At 57.3% G+C, this 17,936-nt stretch overlaps 1 protein-coding gene across 4 annotated transcripts in view; it reads right to left on the bottom strand.

Annotated features, from left to right (window-relative positions):
- Nucleotides 1-2,437: 2,437 nt before the first annotated feature.
- Nucleotides 2,438-17,936, bottom strand: part of VAV2 (vav guanine nucleotide exchange factor 2) — a 174,598-nt gene continuing 159,099 nt past the window's right edge. For 2 of the 4 annotated variants that reach the window (XM_060101528.1, XM_060101525.1), the window contains 8 exons: nucleotides 16,615-16,742; nucleotides 15,223-15,297; nucleotides 13,696-13,748; nucleotides 12,279-12,395; nucleotides 9,698-9,785; nucleotides 8,670-8,793; nucleotides 6,569-6,726; nucleotides 2,438-2,572 (listed from right to left, as the gene is read on the bottom strand). In XM_060101528.1, the coding sequence (XP_059957511.1) occupies nucleotides 2,525-2,572; nucleotides 6,569-6,726; nucleotides 8,670-8,793; nucleotides 9,698-9,785; nucleotides 12,279-12,395; nucleotides 13,696-13,748; nucleotides 15,223-15,297; nucleotides 16,615-16,742 (791 nt within the window). In that variant the 3' untranslated portion in view covers nucleotides 2,438-2,524. The remainder of the gene's footprint in view (nucleotides 2,573-6,568; nucleotides 6,727-8,669; nucleotides 8,794-9,697; nucleotides 9,786-12,278; nucleotides 12,396-13,695; nucleotides 13,749-15,222; nucleotides 15,298-16,614; nucleotides 16,743-17,936) is intronic. The other 2 variants (XM_060101527.1, XM_060101529.1) reach the window with 2 other exon arrangements.

A 17,936-nucleotide genomic window follows, 5' to 3' on the forward strand; every position in this document is an offset into this window, starting at 1 on the left:
AAGAAACATGCTCAGGAGGTGAAGGACATGCCCAAGTGGCAGGGCTGGGGTTTGAATTCCATCCAAACAGAAGACAGTGACACCCGCCTCTGAGAGCTGCTGGAGGGGTCACAGAGCACTGCACAGGAAGCCCGTGACCTGGGCTAGTCTGGAGGTGCCTGGTCGGTGGCCTGGCATCATTGTCGCTCCAGACCCCCAGCGGGTGCCTGAGGCCGAGCCACCCCAAGGCCCATGTCTGACCCAGGCCACCGCCCCTTGGGCCGACAGTATCCGGACGGGGCAGACCCTTCTGGACACAGAGGAATCCAGCCAGTCCCTCCTCCCCAGCATGAAAGCCCAGCCACTCCTGCAGAAAAGAACTCAGGTTTATTTGTGGTAGAAACCGTGGTCTGAAAAAACCCTATTGGCAAATGTACAGTTTGCGTTCTGTTTGGGGTCACCACCAGCTGCGGGACCCCCAGATCCCTGACCCGCATGCGTCGGGCTCCTAAGTTTTCACAGCTAATCTCAGGCCCCAGGTCCGAAGCCCCGCCAGAGGGCGTCCCATCTCCTGTTGCAACCACCCTCATCCCAGCCTGTGCCCGGCCCTCCTCGCCTCCTGCTTCCTGCAGTGCAAAAACGAACCCACCCAAGACAAGCTTCCTAACACAAAAAAACAAAGCAAAACAGTCACAAGGACCAGGTTCTAAATTAGGTTTTCTCAGTGTCCTTCGTTATCACGCCGCCTTGTTTCATGATGACCTCAAATATACATTATTTTCTTGCTATTATAAAACCTCTTCCTTATTATCCACAGATATATAATGGGAGTTTTGGAGGAAATAACTACCAACTTTTTTTTTCCCTTAAAAAGCAAACAAGCCAAACCAAAACCAAAACGAAACAAAACAAAACCCTAACAACATCAATAACAGAAACCAAAACTTTTCCGACAACCGTAAACAAGAAAGGCGCTGGCCGGCTGGTTTTCTCCCCTCCCATCCCGGGCTCACAGCTGGGCCAGCTGCGCCGAGGTCACGTGCAAAGTGCTGGGTGCACCCTGACAAGGATTTGGGTCTGCTCTCTCCGTGGAAAATCCTTCCTTCCCCCGCTTTGCCCACCGCCCCCAAATACGATCCTGTGACCCTCATTTCCCAAGCCTTTGCTGGCTGCCTTGTCTCTCCTGCCTGCACACGCCCTCTCAGACCCCCTCCCCATCTCCTCCCCACACCAGGATGCTGCTGTGTCGAGCTGAGGCTGGAGGTCACAAGGCTGACCTCAGAGGAACCCCAGGGTGCAGTGTGGCCACCAGAGCCCACCCAGCAGGGGCCAGCCTTGGCAACATCCGACCACGTGCAGCTGACCGAAGGGAAAGGGGGACCCATGAAGCCCACGCTGCACCCGTAGCTTTGGCACGGATCTCAGAGGGGACAGCGTCACTGGGTCTCATGCGACATCTGGGCAGAGAGAAGAGGGTCCGGCCAAGCCAGCCAGAGGTCAAGGGCCAGGAGGCGTGAGGAGGGCGAGCTCGGGGGCGGAGCTTCCCCAAGAGCACTTACTTCGGGCTGTGGCCGCAGGCCCTGTTTCATGGGCTGCAAGAGCCCTTGGAAGGAGGACTTGCCAAGGGCTAGAACCGACATCTGTGCAAAGGCTGGGAAGACCCTCAGGGACCCCCTTGCAGGACACGGGACACCCAGAGGGCCCGCCTGCTTGGGAGCGGTGGCGGGGGGCCTTCTTCTGGAGAGGAAAGTGAGCAGCAGAGACCAAGCAAGCGGAAAACCCGTCTGCTTCCCGCCCACATCAGGGCTGACAAACGATGTATCCACCTGGCAGCAGGACAGGACAGACACACACCAAGGACTCAGGGCAAAGGACAGTACCGACTGGGGATCAGGGTCGGCAGCTTCAAGGTTCCTAAGGCTCCCTCCCGAGAGAGCGGCCACCCTGGGGTCTCTGCACACGCCTGGTGCAGAGGGACAGGAGGAGGCCGAGGGGCTGCACGGGCCCTGGCGATGCTCTCTCCCTCTGTCCCCAAGCACAGCAGCCTGGCTCTGATCCCTTCCGCCTCCCCCTGGGAGCAGCAGGAATGCAGCAGGGCTGAGGGTCCAGAGGCTGAGCAGAAGGGACCAAGGGGAAGGTCCCCAGCCCTCCCTGGGACAGCATATGCCATTCAAACCTAAGCTCCTGCAGGCCATCTCGACAGGACAAGGGCAAGGTGAGCTCTGGCCTCAGCTGTCACCCAGAGCCTGGCTCGCGATGCCACAGGCGCTCCCTCTCCTCAGCACTCTGGTGGTGTGGCAGCCAAGCAGGGCTGGCCCAGATTTCCTGTATGTACAAGTGGCGTACCCAGGACAGGCCACCAAGGGCAGGCTGATGGTGGGACGGGTCACATGTAGGATTCTGAACACCCTCCCCATCCCCATGGGCTGTTGAAGACTGGAAGGTTGGCGGGCATTTCCCCTCCGAGTCTCAGAGCTGGAGACAGACTTCAGCACTGGAGCGACTCTTCCAAGAAAATCCGCGAGTCCTGTCCGCATTCTTGCTGTCACTGGATGCCCTCTTCTTCTACGTACGTTGAAGGAAACCAGCCAATCTGAGAAAGATGGCAGACTCACGTTAAGTGTGTGTGAAGGGTGAGGGCAAGTGGAGGTTTGTGGAGGTGGGCGATTCTTTAAAATGTTGGCGTTCTAAGGCAGGCCCACCCCCAAGAGAGGCCCCGGAGAAGAGGCAGAGAGCCTAGCGGAGCCGAGGCCCAGGAGTAAGGGTGACCCTGAAATGCACCAGCTCAGAGCAGTTCAAGACGACCTGCCCACCAGCTAACTGCCAGCCAGAAAAAAATTAAATCCTCTCTGGAGGAAAATAACATCATCCAGAGACTCTATGGTGTTTTATACGCAAGCTCAGCATTTAATCAGGAACAAGTGACAGAAACTAAGAGAAAATGCAGACAGCAGAAACCAATCTACAGGTCATCCAGATATTGGGGTCATCTGTCAGGAAACGTAAGTAACTCTAACCTGTCTGTTTCAGAAAACTGATGAAAAGGCAGAAAATTTTCCCAGAGAACTGAAATCAGAAATCAAATAGAAATCCTAGAACTGAAAAATATAATGACTGAAGTTAAGAGCAGATTAGACAAAGCAGAAAAGAAGACTAATAAACTGGAAGATAAGTCAATAAAAAGTAATGAGATGGAAAACCAGAGAAAATGGATGAAACACACATAAAACAGTAAAAATAATATGTGGGCTATGGTGAACAAGATCTACCATCCATGTGAACAGATCCCCAGGAGAAAAGAGAGAAAATAGAGCAGATACACTATCTGAAGAAATTTCCAAAACTGATGTAGGACATCAAACCACACATTCAAAAAAATCTCTGCAAATCTCAAACAGAATGAATACAGAGAAAACCATATATAGGCACAGTATAGTAAAACTGATGAAAAGCAAAGACATTTTTTCACATGGAGCCCAGTGGAGAGTAGTGCAGACACTTCCTCCAAAGGAATCACCATAAGAATGCTGATGGACTTTTCTACAGAAATGATGGAAGCCTGGTGACAATGGAATGACATCCTCGAAGGGCTGAAATAAAAGATCTGCCAGCCTAGACTTCTAAACCCAGTAAAAAATACCCTTCAGAAATGAACTCAAGGGGCTTCCCTGGTGGCGCAGTGGTTGAGAGTCCGCCTGCCGATGCAGGGGACACGGGTTCGTGCCCCGGTCCGGGAAGATCCCACTTGCCGCGGAGCGGCTAGGCCCGTGAGCCATGGCTGCTGAGCCTGTGCGTCTGGAGCCTGTGCTCCGCAATGGGAGAGGCCCACGTACCACACACACACACACACACACACACACAATGAACTCAATAAAATGGCTCACAAAAAGGAAGCAGGTCTCATTGGAGGAATGACTGATTGCTGGGGGTGAATGACCAAGCTGAGAAGAAAAAGCTTTTCCTTACAGTAGAATGCCCACTAATAAGTGTATAAAAAAAGATCGAAAATCATTATTCTCCACCATGATAGAAATAACTGAATAGGTAAAATTCATCAATGAATGATAAAACTAGTAGGTGAAAGTTTGATGAGGAACAGCCTGTTTATCTGATTTCAAAGTATTACCCTGCACATTACTTATTAATTACAGTAAATTCAGAGTGGAGAACCTTGGCAGACACCACCTTAACTAAGTGATCAAAGTTAATGTCACAATAATGGGGCAAACGGACATCATAAACTTCTTGAAAGGACCCTACAGCACTGAAAAAGAGAAAACACCCCCACTGTGGTGTTCCCACCAAAAAACACACCCTCAGTCTAGTCATGAAGAAATATCAAAGAAACCTAAGTTGAGGGATAGTCTACAAAAATAACTGGCCCATACTCTCCACATTGTCAAAGTCATGTAAGACAGAGAAAAGCTGAAGAACTGTCCCAGATTAAAGAGAGTTGAGGGTCATGGCAAGTAAATGCAATGCATGATCTAGGACCAGGGGAAAATAACTAGAGAAGACACTATTGGGACAGTTGTGAAATCTGCATATGGACTGGGGAGTAGATAATTATAGCAAAAGGAAATGTCGTTGATCTTAAGAAATACACACTACAGTTCTTTAAGGGTAAAGCGCTATGATTTCTGCAATTGATTTCCAAATGGTTTAGAGAAAAATAAGTGTACACACACACACACTTACGAGAGAGAGCGAGAGAAAATGCAAATGAGAAACCAAATGAACAAACCGTCCTTAATTGGTAAATTTGGGCATATGGGAGTTTTTGTAGGACTGCAACTTTTCTTTAAATTTGAAATTATATCAAAATAAATTACAAATATTTTATAATGAAAACATTTAAAAAAGAAAGTGAAAGAAAGATGTGTTCAGATCCAACAAAAACTGAGAATCTGTAAGTAGCAGACTTGCACTAAAAATCATACTAAGAGGGACCTTCAAGCACCAGGAATGTGGTTTTGATTGTATGTGTAACAATGCAGAAAGAAATGAGGAACCCTGGGAAAGGTAAAGAGGTAAGTCTAAATGAAAATTAACTGCTTAAAACAAAAATCATGTCTTATGGGGTTAAAAAATGTCAAATTAAGAAACATGACGACACCTGCCCAAAAGTTGGAAGGAAAATGAATACAGTCAAAGGGCGTCAGGTCCTTGCATCGTCTGGTAAGTAGTGAAAGTACTAATTTAAGGTGGTCTGTCAGAAGTCAAAGTGTACATTGAACCTCTAAGGTAACCACTTAAGTAACAGGAAAAGAATGTGTAACTAACAAACTAAGCAAGGGGGGTGAGAAGTGGAATAGAAAAATTGATTAATCCAAAAGTCGGAAAGAAAGGACAACAAAGAAGGAATAGATGTGAAAAATAGAAAATAAGCAGATGATGCGTTTAAATCTAAATATGTCAGTAATTACATTAAATGTAAATGGACTACCTATACTAATCAAAAGGTCAAGACTGTCAGATCGGACTGGCTTGTAAAAGTCCATTTATAATAGGATTTTATCATCTAACTATCTTAAATATAAGAATACAGCAAAGCTGAAAGTAATACAGGAAAGAAGAAAGTATGCCATGCAAAACACTAATCCCCTCAAAAAGCTGGTGTCTCCCAAACAGCAGGTAAAGCAGACTTCACAACAAGAAGAACTGCGACATTTCATAACAGGGTTAAAGTATCAACAACAGGAATATCTAGCAACACTCTAAGCCAGTGGTTCTAAAACTGAACTCTGCATTGAAATCACCTGGGAAACTGGCTGACTTCATGACTGGGGTGAGGGCCCAGCTCCAGGCGCCTCTTGGCACTTTTGAGAACTAGCAGTCCCAGCCCTCTAGGTCGACTGCCTAGGACTCAGAGGCCTCACACTTCTGAAGGGCTGTCAGATGGAAAAAGGATCAGAACCAAGGGCCTCCAAGGTGGAGGCAGACCAGTTCCTTCCACCTGGCAATGGAATGGTAAGTGACGGGAGCCAAGTCTGTGGGCAGCTGCAGCCCCTGCAAAAACTGGACGTTTCCTAATCGGTGCTTTGTGGAGCCCAGGCACCCTGTTGGGTGACTGCCAATGGAACTGGTCAAAGCCAGGGGGTCCAGACAGGGTACCAGGATAAGGGGCTGTGGGGTTTCAGAATCGCAGGCTGGCTGGGGACACTGTGTGTCCCTTCCCATCTCACCAAGGTGTAAATGGGGTCTTATGGAATGGCAGGAGCCCAGTGAGGACATCCCGGCCCTACTCTCAGTTCTGCAGCCTCCCGGCCTGCAAAGAGGGTTGGGCACGTGCAAGGGACTTAAAGACTGCACCCGACATCTGTCCCCTGCCGTTTCCACAACGGACCGTAGAATAGGACCAAGCACAGATACAGCGTCAGGCCAGGGTCCAGATCTGAGCCAGGAAGTCGCTTCCTCACTGTGACCTTGGCTCACAAAACCTGGGGACACCCAACCTCCTGGGCGCAGAGGGCACAGGGTCAGGGCAAGGTGGTGCTGCGGTGCCAGCCTGCCGGAGCTCCACCTTCCCGAGCACTGCAGGGAGGCGGAGCCCCCGTGGGGCCCAGGACCCGGGGCCGGTCCCACTCACCCGGCCGTTGGTCTCGCCCTTCCACCAGCCCTGGTCCCCACCGATGCGGCTGTAGATCTTCACCACATCGCCTTCTCGCAGCGAGAGCTCCCGCAGGTCCCGGGCAGCGAAGTTGTACCTGGCGACGGCCGTGCCGATGACGCGGGGCGTAAACACTGCTGGGGAAAGACGGGCGGCGTCACACAGCTGCCGGGCAGGGCCGCCGGGGCAGAGGGTCCTTCAGGCTGAGTTGGGTCTCTCCCCCGGGGCCCAGCCCTGTGCCCACAGAGGAGCCCATCGAGTGGAAAGGCTCTGGAGGGACAGACCAGGCTCCAATCCCAGGGTCCCTCGCTCCTCTGTGGGCGCCCCAACCTGTGGGCACGTGGCCCATCCGAGCTCCACCGTGATGAAGTCAGAGCTTCACCACCCCACTGGGGGCCGTCACGGGTGGCGAGCGCGCTCGTGGGGATACGAGCAGGTGTCGGTGCTCTGTCACAGCTCCCTCGGGCCCTTCCCCCATGTGCCCAGGGCCTGGGCATCACATGGCCAGTGGACAGCTGAGTGACCACTGCCCAGCTCCCAGCCTTCACTCTGACAAAGTGCCTGGAATTGGACCCCAGGGCACTGGTGCCTGACTTCCCTCGTGTCCCCAACTCTAGAGCCCAAACCAAACTGGAAAGCTGGTTGGACCAGCTTGGCCCGGGACCCAGGAGTCCCGATGGACAGATGACAATGGCCCGTGATGGGAGGGACAGCACATGCAGCTGCTGGGGAGGGCTCTGAATCTGGCAGTAGAGGGCCGTGCGGTCAAGGCCAGTCGAGACCTGTCCCCCTGCACCCAAGCCCCACAAGTCCTCCTTACTGTCGCCCAGTGGGGCCCGCCCCGGGGCTGCTCCCACCTTCACCCCGAGGGGGTCACCCGGCTGTTTGCTGCTGCCAGACGCAAAGCTCCCGGGGAGCAACGGGGGACAGTGGCTGATGAGCTGGAGAGGGGTCATGGGGGTGAGCACGGCAGGGGTGAGGGCAGCACCAGGCCGGACTGTGTCTGCAGGAGCCGCAGCAGCCCCCCAACCCCACCCCGCTGCTCCACTCTGCACACGCCCGCCCCGCCCCGCCCAGGCTGCGGGCAGCTGCGGACACTTTCAGGCCGGGGCCGGGGCCCGCCAGGCAGCTGGCGGCAGGCCAGGCCCCCCACGCCCCGAGCAGCAGCGGTACCTGGCCAGAAGGGCACGGAGGAGCCCTGAGAAGCAAGGCTGAAGCCCTGAGGACTGAGAAAAGAAAAGTTGTAGGAAGCGCAGGAAGCTGCAAAGAGGCGAGAGAGACTGTGAAAGGGGCGCCTGGGGAGCATCCACACGCTGTCCCAGGCGCGGTCACAGGCGGCGGGGGTGGGGGCCCAGGCCCCGCCCAGGGCACCAGGGCAGCGGGACGGCGCGGGCCTCGGGACCCACCCGGGCACGGGTGCAGCTGCCCTCCCTCCACCTCCTGCACCTGTGTCCTGGGCCACCTCCTCCCAGTGGGCAGGCTCGCGCGAGGATACAGGAAACTATTCGTGCGGATGGATCTCAGCCCCTCGCCCGGCACACAGTAGGTGCTCACTAAAGGCCCGTCGTTCCTCTCCTGGCCTGCTCTGCCCCGGTGGGACCCGAGGTCCTGGGGGCCCCTGAAGCTGGAGGAAGTGGGCTGGCTGGCTCCGAGACACAGCCCTGGGCCGGATGCGAAACACTCTGGGCCCAGCCTGCCCCTCCCCCCAGCCAGCCCCCATCTGCGCTATGGAGCCCCATCTGCAAACAGAGGTACTGGCTCTGGCTCCCTCGTAGCTGGGGTCCCTGGGCAGGGGCGGGGTGGGGGATGCTGGGGCACAGGGACGGATTTGAGGACAGAAGCGACCTGCCCGGTTCCCTCCCCACTCTGACCTCCAGGCAGAGGTATCAAAACTCGGAGCAGCAATTCATAGCTGGCACTCCCCACCCGTCACATGGGGCCGTCCTGGCACCCTGGCTCAGGAGGGTGCTGGCGAAGGGCTGGGGGGCCTGGGCCACTGCTCCCCGGGGTGGGAATAGGGAAGGGGCTCCTGGCCGAGGTCAGTGCAGCGCACCAGAAGCCTTCCGCGCACGGGCGTTACCTGGGGACCGGCTGGAGGCCCTAGAGGCCACGCGCTCCCGTGACTTGTAGGGGTACTTGAGCGTGGTGTCCAGCTGCTTGAAGCTCTCCTTGAGCGAGTGGCACTGGTAGTACTCTACCAACTCCTGCAAGACGCACACACTCACTGCTACCTCCGCCTCCAGGCAGTCCTCCCAGACGCCCTGCCCTCCCCCTCCCACCTCCCCAGGTTCTCACACGGGACTCATCTCCTTGACCCCCGAAAACTACCCCTCCTCCTCGCTGCCCCTCCTAGCACCCAAACTGGGGGCAGGGTGGTCAGTATCGCAAACTTTTGATCCTGCAATTTCTCTCCCAAAAGTTTCTAAGGGAAGAGTCAGGGAAGAAGGCCGGGACTGATGGACACAAATGCTCCCGGCAACACTCTTCATAATAGAGAAAAACTCGAAACGCCCACACGTCCAACACCAACACCAGGGAAGTGCCTCGAGAAACCCCAGCATATCCACGTGACCGAATGCCACGCGGCTACAGTGGGGCAGGAAGAGGGTGGTCCCCCTGGTGAGCATTCCTTGTGTTGAGAGGTAAACTAAGAGTTGGGTCCAGTGTGGCCAGGGGCTTTGTTTGAAAAAGGAACCTATAACCAGGTCCCACTTTAAAATCATTTTAAGAAGGGCTGTGCCTCTCGCGGCTTTCTGGCTGGGCTGGGACAGCTGGGGGTAGGGGCGCCGGAGGCGAATGGGCTGCGCAATGCTGGTGGCCCTACTGTCCACCACGGGGTTTGGGGGACAGAAGCCTGACTCGGGGGGCCTGCGACGAGGCCCTACCTGTCCCAAGGTGCCCTACAATCCAGTTTCCCTGGATCCTTCCCACACTGGGAAGACTCTCCTCCCCGGGGACAGGGGGACCCCTGCTGGGCTCTGCCGCTCTGCAAGCCCGGCCCGCAGGAGTGGGTGCAGGGGGCCGCTCCTCCTCGGTGTGGCCACAGTGGAGACCTGGGCCCTCCTCCCGCCTCGGGGATGGGCCGGTGGGAGCTGCGGGATCACGTACCGAGAGGCTTTCAAATTTCTTGGCTTCGGTGATGTGCACCCAGCTGTCCTTCTCCACCACCTTGATGTGTTTCACCTCGTCATTGAATCTGGGCAGAGCACACGGGAGCGCCGGTCACTACACGAGCCACACGGCCCCCGGCCCCCCAGGGGTCCAGGCTTATTCTATGTCTGCTGAGCGAAGACCCTGGCCCTCGGCCCACACCTCCTGCTCCTATGGCTGCAGCCTCTCTCCCTGTCCCAGCCGGGGCCTGTCCCCTACTGCTTTTCCATCCATCCATCAGGCCACCCGTCTGAAGCCCGGGTCAGCCAAGGCCTCAGGCCCCGCAGCTCCACTCCTCTCCCCCATCCAGCGCCACTGTGATGTCCTGTCCCGGATTCCGCTTGTTCTCTGCACTGGGGACGTCCCCCTCCCCATTTCCCCATCACCTGGTGAGGCTTTCACAGCATGGTTTGCAAGTCAGAGGTCTGACCTTGGCCTGTGAGGCCCGAAGGGAGCAGCCTCACCCCAGCTGGCCGGAGGAGCTCTTCCTCAGACACGCCAAGCACAAGCCTGCCATGCCCTGGCACTGGCTGTCCCCTCTGCCCAGAATGCTCACCCTCCTGCCCCCCTCACGACCCTGCCTTGTGTCCAGGTCTCAGTTCAAATGTGGCCTCATTGGAGAGCGCATACCCCTTGCCTCCAAATCACAAAGACATCACAAGTAAAGAAAACGACACGTCAGTATCCCCTATGACAACAGAGGCACAGATCCTCAACACACTCTCCATGTGCACATCTATACACACCAATATATAAAGAGGACTTTACACCACGATCAAATGGGAAATTCCGGGAATGCAAGGTCGGTTTAACATCCGATAACCAGTTAATGGAATAAACAGTTGTTAAATAAGCAAACGCCCAGCTGGCCAGCCTCCTCTCCCGTGGGGCCTTGGAGAACACCCACCACTCTGTTTCTCCTGGATTCAAAGTGAGCTGAGCGTGCTCAGCCCCACCCCAGCTCCTTGGACAAGACCCGTCTGAGGCCCACTCCAGAATCCTGCAGGCCAGGCACCCAGAAGGTGCTCCACGAATTCCTCTCAGGCGAGAGACATCTCTGCCACAGACCTGCCAGCACGCATGCGCCACTGATCTCCCAGGGCCCTACCGAGACTCTCACTGCGGGAGGCCCCACCTGCACTGGGTCACACACCTTACGATGCTCCCACCACCCACGGCGGGTACAGCTGGCCTCTGCTGGAGAGCAAGTCCTGTGTACCAGGTGGCCCAGGTTGTGTCCAGCTGACATTCACTAGACATCTGTCACTTTCAAGGCTGCAGGTGTTCTTTGGTTTTTGTATTTTAGAAAAGCCAGCGCATTTGTTTCAGGCCCAAACATTAGTGGGGCCTCTTGGAAGGCCCGTGGGGACCGTGGCAGTTTGTCCACCTAGGTGGGGGTCTCGTCCTCAGTTCTGGCTCCTCCTAGCTGCCCAGATCCTGACCCCTCCATCTCTTCCACCCCAGGGGTCCTCCAACAGCCATTCTGTACAGTGGGACCCTGCCCTGGATGACCAGGGGATGACCACCCGCAGGCCTTCTCCCAGTAATGCAAGAAGGGGATGGGGGGGTACGTTCACGCACGTGCACACGTGCAGGCATGCTGGCCGGCGGCACGTGCTCAGGCCAGGACCGGCACCCTGCTGCTGGGGCGCTCATGCCCTCGGCCCCCACTGGGCACAGGTGCAGAGGAAGCTGATGTAGGGGGCGGGAGAACAAAAGCTGAGATGGAAAGGTGGGAGTGGGCTGTGTGCTCAGGACCTGGGGGCGGCCCACTGAGCCCGGCTCCCGTCTGCCCCTAGCGGCCAGAGGCGCTCCTGCATCCTCTACCAAGAGGGCCTCTCTGCTCCCTCGCGTTGCTTCTGTAACTCGATACCAGAAGCACCCAGGCGGTGACTCTGTGGCCGTCCGGTGGCCCGGTCACTGGGCCTGTGCCCCCCCCCACGCAGACCCGAGGGGGCCTTTCCTGGATACAGGTCACCCTGCTGGAGGCTCTTGACCCCATCAGGATCACGGCAAACCAGAACCCTCTATTCACCGGCCTGAGACTCCTGTCCAGTGTGTGTCCTATGCCGATGGTGACCAACGACCAATCAGATTCTGTCTGTTGAAGAGGAGATAGACCCACAAGGGGGCAGAGTCTGAGCAGGAGGACCCCAAAGGCTGAAGCCCTCAGCTGGCAGCAGTGTGACTGCCCGTGTTCTCCAAGGCCACCCGTGGGGCCGCTGGAAGTCCCTGACCTCTCACCATAGGCCTGTCCCCATCCCTGAGCTCCTCTCGTCCCCACCACCTGGAAAACGCCAGACCAAGCCCACGGGGCGGCTTCGGGCAAGGCTGGCGGCAGGCCGGGATCACTCACGATTGTTCTGGGCCGGGTGCATCGTGCAGACCCGCTGACGCCCTTTCATCTCAAAAGTGCCCTGGCGTGCGCAACGCATCCCAAGGCCACACCCAACAAGCCCAGAATCCGGAGGGGATGTGGGCTCCTTGGTTCAGAACGGCATGGGGGGAGGGGTCTCTCTGAGCCCCAGCCTCCACGTACTTGATGCTTATGGCAAAGCGCTCGGCCTCGGCTGGCCGCTCCCTGATTAGGTAGGTCCCGCTGGCGTGGGATTTGAGCAGGTTGTCGGTCTGCTGCCTTTCCATGTTGCCGGCAAACCTGGAGCAGAGGGGGAAATGGGGGCTGTTCACTGACACGGCTCTAATCTGCCGAAGAGCCTATTGGGACGCGAGGCCACGCCCCTGGGAGGAGGGGCGAGCAGTGGGCGGGGTCTGGAGGAGGCGCGCGGGGCGGGACATCCACGTGCCTGGCTCACAGCCCGCACAGGGAAGGTGGCTGGGGGAGAGATGAGGACCCCAAACAGGCCCCAGCCACTCCACCGCGGCCTCCACCCTCCAGAACCTTGGGCCTGCAAGAGGCGTTCAGGGTACCAGACATTAGATCAAATTTCCTTTCCAAGTTGTCACTGTTTAATAAGCAGTGATAAACACAAACTGCTCATGTGGGGTTTTGTTTTGTGTCCTAACGTACTGGAGACCATCAGCATCTCCATGGGTGGGTTTCCGACACACTGACTGAAAGCTTTTCTCGCCAGCTCTATGGAAATGAAGCCCACCCCGACCCCCAACCTCAAGAACAAAGCCTGACCCCATTTGTACCTCCCTCTCGGGCAGAATTGGGACTTTTGTAAACAGATTCATTAGAAAATTAAAGTTCTGTGCGTTACTCCATCAGGTGAAAATCACAGCTTAAGTCCTCCACCCTCCATATTAGACCCAACTGCAGGGTGAACAGCGTACTGGAACAGACCCAGGGGTCTCAGAGACCCAGATCGGGCGGCGCTGGGGAGGCCAGGGACACCGAGGGTGCAGGCACATCACACCACTGGGCACAGGGGTCCCGGGGTGGCTTCAGGGATCAACCCCAAACCGAAAACCACAAGGGCAGACCCTCCCGGGGTCGAGCAGCCCACTGCTCTGGGGCTGCCACAGGGCGAGCTTCTGCAGGGCCATGGTCACTGAAGGGTAGCCATTCTTCCGGGCAGCCGGTGAGCCAGCCGGCAGAGTGATAAGAGCTGGACCCAAGGCTGACCTGCACCTGAGACTCGTACCTACCATGTCACCTCCACATTTTACTCATCAAACAGCCCCACTGCTCTCATCAAGCCCATATGAGCAAATACAATTATAATTTTGGCTTTAAATATACCTCCTTCTATATACTGATATTTTAGACAAGGCTCAAGTAAGATCACATTTTAAAAAGGGCTTCGTTCTCCCAAATGTTAGAACCTGATGATCTGTTTATAGACGGGGAAACAGCGGCCTCGGGGTAGAGAAGACTCCCCCGGGCTCCCAGCGATTCAGAGCTGAGGAGGGGAGAAGGGGGCCGCGTGCAGCCGGGCTCAGCCGCCCTGGAGACATGAGAGGCAGCCTGGGGCCCCCGCTGATCCACTCACCAGGGGTATGCGGTGTAGTCCATATCCCGGGACGGCGGCCGGCTGATGGGCGGCTGGCAGGAGAGAACATTCGGGTTGGTGTATCCCCAGGACTGTCCACAGAGCGGGGCCCAGCGACGTCCTATCATCAATGACCCCGGGAGCCCAGCACTGGCTACCAGGACATCTGTGGACTTAGGCCCAGAGCCACTGGCCTGGAAGGTCCCTGAGGGGAGCAGCCAAGACTCACCCTCTCTGAGTAGATGCTCAGTGGGTCTGACCGAATGAATGAATATATAGCATCCAACTACCAGTGCAGTGTGAGGAGGGACACAGCAACCTGAAGGCAGCTACGACTGCTCAGCAGTGGACAGGAGCACACCCTATACCTCGCGTCCTCTGCAGCAGACGGGCCGCAGCCCCAAGGACAGGCGTTGGGCCGGCAGCAGAGCGGCAGGCGGGTGGAGAGCTGCGTCTGCAGCAAAGCTTGCAGCTCTCCAGACCCCACGCTGCGCCCTCGCTGGCCTGGCCTCCCCTCACTGGGCCACAGGCTGGGTAGAGCCTCCCAGACTACCTGTCCCCTCCCCACCCCATTCACCATGCAGATGAGGAAACTGAGGGTCAGGGTTGGGAAGGGACACCCCCCCGCCCCCCACCCCCGCAGGCCACCCAGTGAGTTAGTGACATTTTCTTCCTCTGCTGTCGGGTCCCTTTGACCTGCCAGCAAAGCCTGTCCTAAAATGCTTTCTCCTTCAACTGGGCAATGGCCTGTACAGAAGCAGCAGGCTGGGCAGTGGGGCCAGAGGCCGGGCAGGGCCCGGTAGGTGGACCGGGGCTCCCAGGGGGACGGGCATCTGCCTGCTGCTCCTTCGGGAGAAGTTTCACTCCCTCACTTTTAGCTTTTTCTGGGGTGTGTGTGGGTGATGCAATTGATGGCTGACAGCTCGATGCCTTTTTTTTTTTTTTTTTTTTGCGGTACGCGGGCCTCTCACTGTTGTGGCCTCTCCCGTGCGGAGCACAGGCTCCGGACGCACAGGCTCAGCAGCCATGGCTCATGGGCCCAGCCGCTCCGCGGCATGTGGGATCTTCCCAGACCGGGGCACGAACCCGTGTCCCCTGCATCGGCAGGCGGACTCTCAACCACTGCGCCACCAGGGAAGTCCTCGATGCCTTTTGTAACAGAGCAGAACTTGCTCCACAGTGCTCAGAGGAAAGAAATGCCATATTGCCTCTTTTCTAAACATTGTAACATCTAGCTCTGAGTCCTTATGTTGGAGGGAGAAGACTTATAAAGTCCCTCCAGTTTGGAGAAAGGCAGCTGGTCTTTGGTCCATTGCACCTGCTGCAGAGATGCCCATTTTTGTGTTTTTAAAACAGCCGAGCTCTCCCAAGAGGAGGGATCCCCTGCCCCTTGGCCCTCCATCCCAGCTCCGGGGCCAGCTCACAACGGCTTGAACAAGTCCAGGGCGTCCTGAGGGAGGAGACGGCTCTCAGCACCCACGGCACCCTGGCCACCATGTTCCAGAAGCTTCCATGGGAAGTACTCACCCTTCCATCCACTGGACAGGGCTTCACAGACGAGCTAGGGAAGTAACCTGACTTCCTGGTTTGCACCAACCGACCCTGGGAGAGGACAGATGGTCAGGGCCGGCGGGGCCTGGCCTGGCCAGTGGTGGGGGGAGGGGGGATCGTAGTGTGCACTCAGCTTGTCCTCAGGAGGACGAGAGTCCCTGAGAAGTCCATCACAGCATCACCTTCCTGCTGTAACCTCGGCTGACCTCATCACCGTTTGGGGCAGGAAAGGTGAGGGGCGCCCTCACTTCACAGATGAGGTCACTGAGGCCCAGAGAAGTTACCCGGCTTGCTCGGCGCTGGGACTAGAGCCCCCCTGTCCTGGCTGCGGTCTCCTTCTGTCCACACCGGCCCTTCCCAAACCGCGAGGGGCATGTGGACCTGGGGGTCCTGATAAAACACAGCACGGCGTGGGAGGGCCTGGGGGCGACTGTTCACTCTCTCCGTTCCCTCTGCCTGGAAGACCCTCCCGGCAGCTGCTCCTCGGCCCCCACTTTCACATCAGCAAAGTGTCTCTGCAAGGCCACCCAAACCTGATGGCCCTGGTGACAGCTAGGGAGGGGAACTGGGTGGCTGGGGTCAGCGCGGGGCAGACCCTGTACTGCAGACACCTCCTCAGCTCCTGCATCTCCAGTTACATGAGGCCGAGTCTAGTGCGATAAGTTCATAAGTAAGTATGTACTGACAAGGACCACCACACAACAACGACGGCAGTAACAGTACTTGGACACTGACAAACACACGCACTAGCATCGGCTCTAAGCAGGTTGCCCTGGTCACCCAGCCTGGGCAAGTGCCCCGGTTCCCTGTGGTACCATGTAGACCCCGTGGGCTGGGGCTTGGGAGATCTCGGGGCAGGACCGACAGCTCCCCTTTCTCAGGCCTTATAACCAGAACAGCAGGTTTCATGGCTCAGAACCGTAAACCATCACATGGACCTGTGTCCGCGTTTGGGCCTCCTCCTGGGGCAGGGCGGTGGGCGGGTCTCGGTCATGCTGTCCCCCCCAGTGCTGAGCAAGGTGGTGCTGGCCTGAATTGGGGCAGGTGGGGAGCAGGGTGGGCGCAGCATGGCCTGGGCGGAGCCTGGGGGATGTGTGTGTGCAGGACACAACCCAGGCAGGAGGCAGACAGGAAAAGGACTCGGACGCCAGGAGGAGGATCTCTTCCGTGAGGGGATGCTGCACTCCCTACCACCTCAAGGCAAACACCCCAAGACCCGGGCCCTGCTAACAGCCCACTTCTCTCGACCCCGATGGTCTCACACCCCAAACCCACCCCTGCCTGGAAATGCAGGACCCTCTGCCTCTACCCTGGGGAGTGGGGAGGGGGTAGCCAGGGGCCCGAGACCCTCCCAGGTCCAGGACCCACCTCCCACCACTGAGACTCAGGGTCGCCTCTCAGTAGCTCAATCACATCACCCGTCTGGAAGGTCAGCACCGGCTTCCCCGGGGGAGCAGGGTTGCCATGGTAATTCTGCACGGCCACCATCTTGGGACCTGCGAAGGACAGGGCAGGAGAGGGCGTGGCTTGGGGACTTGGTCCTGGTGGCAGCCCACCCCAAGCTGACCTTGACCTCCCCGGCCTTCTCAGACCTCTCAGGGCTCTTGGAAGTGGGCCACGGGCCTGTATCGCCCCTCCCTAAATTCTTCCCGTAAGGCTCCCACGTCCCTTTGTTAAATATCATAAGTAAACTATGAGATTAACAGATTCAGGGTATCCCTGCAGTAATAGCAACTTTTTTTTTTTTTTTGCGGTACACGGGCCTCTCACTGCTGTGGCCTCTCTCGCTGCGGAGCACAGGCTCCGCATGCGCAGGCTCAGCGGCCATGGCTCACGGGCCCAGCCGCTCTGCGGCACGTGGGATCTTCCCGGCCCGGGGCACGAACCCGCGTCCCCTGCATCGGCAGGCGGACTTTCAACCACTGTGCCACCAGGGAAGCCCACAGCAACCTATTGTTAAAGAGCGCTTTCTGTGCCGTCATCCAAACACCTTTTGAATCTGTGACTGAGAGTCAGCAGCGTGGAGCAGAAGACGGGGCATCCATCCTGTTAGAGGTGGGGGACGGGTCAGCGACCTGCCAAGGCCACACGGCCACTCCGGGGCAGCCCTGGGCTGACGGGGGGGCGGCCCGCCTGAGCCCTCCCCGAAACTTGTAGGCGTCTCCTAGACCGTGCCCTGCGCTGACCGGCCCAGCCCTGCATGGGCCACGTCTGCCAGGCCTGGTTCCTGAAGCTGGGGCCCCAGAGCAGCAGCATGGTCTCTGTTCTCTGTTTTCACGATTAGGTTGGACTCTGTCCACAGCTCGGGCTGCCTCACACCTGATGCTTTCAGTTCTCCTGCTACCCAACGCAGAGCAAGGGGGACATGGGGGGACGGAGGAAATGGCAAAGTGACAGCAGCAGTGTCCCAAAGTCTGCTCTGCTCGGGGTCTCCGGGCTGCAGCTCAGGGCTTCTACTGGGCTGAAGGGACCCTGACTCTCTGCAGGTTGGGCCCTGTCCCCATGCCTGGCGCTGCGTCATCAAAAACTAAGGAAGCTCCCAGGGGAAGTGGCCATGGAGGTGGGAGGGAGATGGGGCCGGAAGGCAGCACACACCCGGGGAGCCTGGAGCCCAGAACGCTACGCAAAGGTGGCAGTCGCCGCGGCCAGGCCCAGGCTCGGCTCCCAGGGTGACCGCTGACAAGGACGAT

This window comes from Mesoplodon densirostris, chromosome 6 (assembly GCF_025265405.1).
Source record: "Mesoplodon densirostris isolate mMesDen1 chromosome 6, mMesDen1 primary haplotype, whole genome shotgun sequence".
Classification (NCBI taxonomy): Eukaryota; Metazoa; Chordata; class Mammalia; order Artiodactyla; family Ziphiidae; genus Mesoplodon; species Mesoplodon densirostris.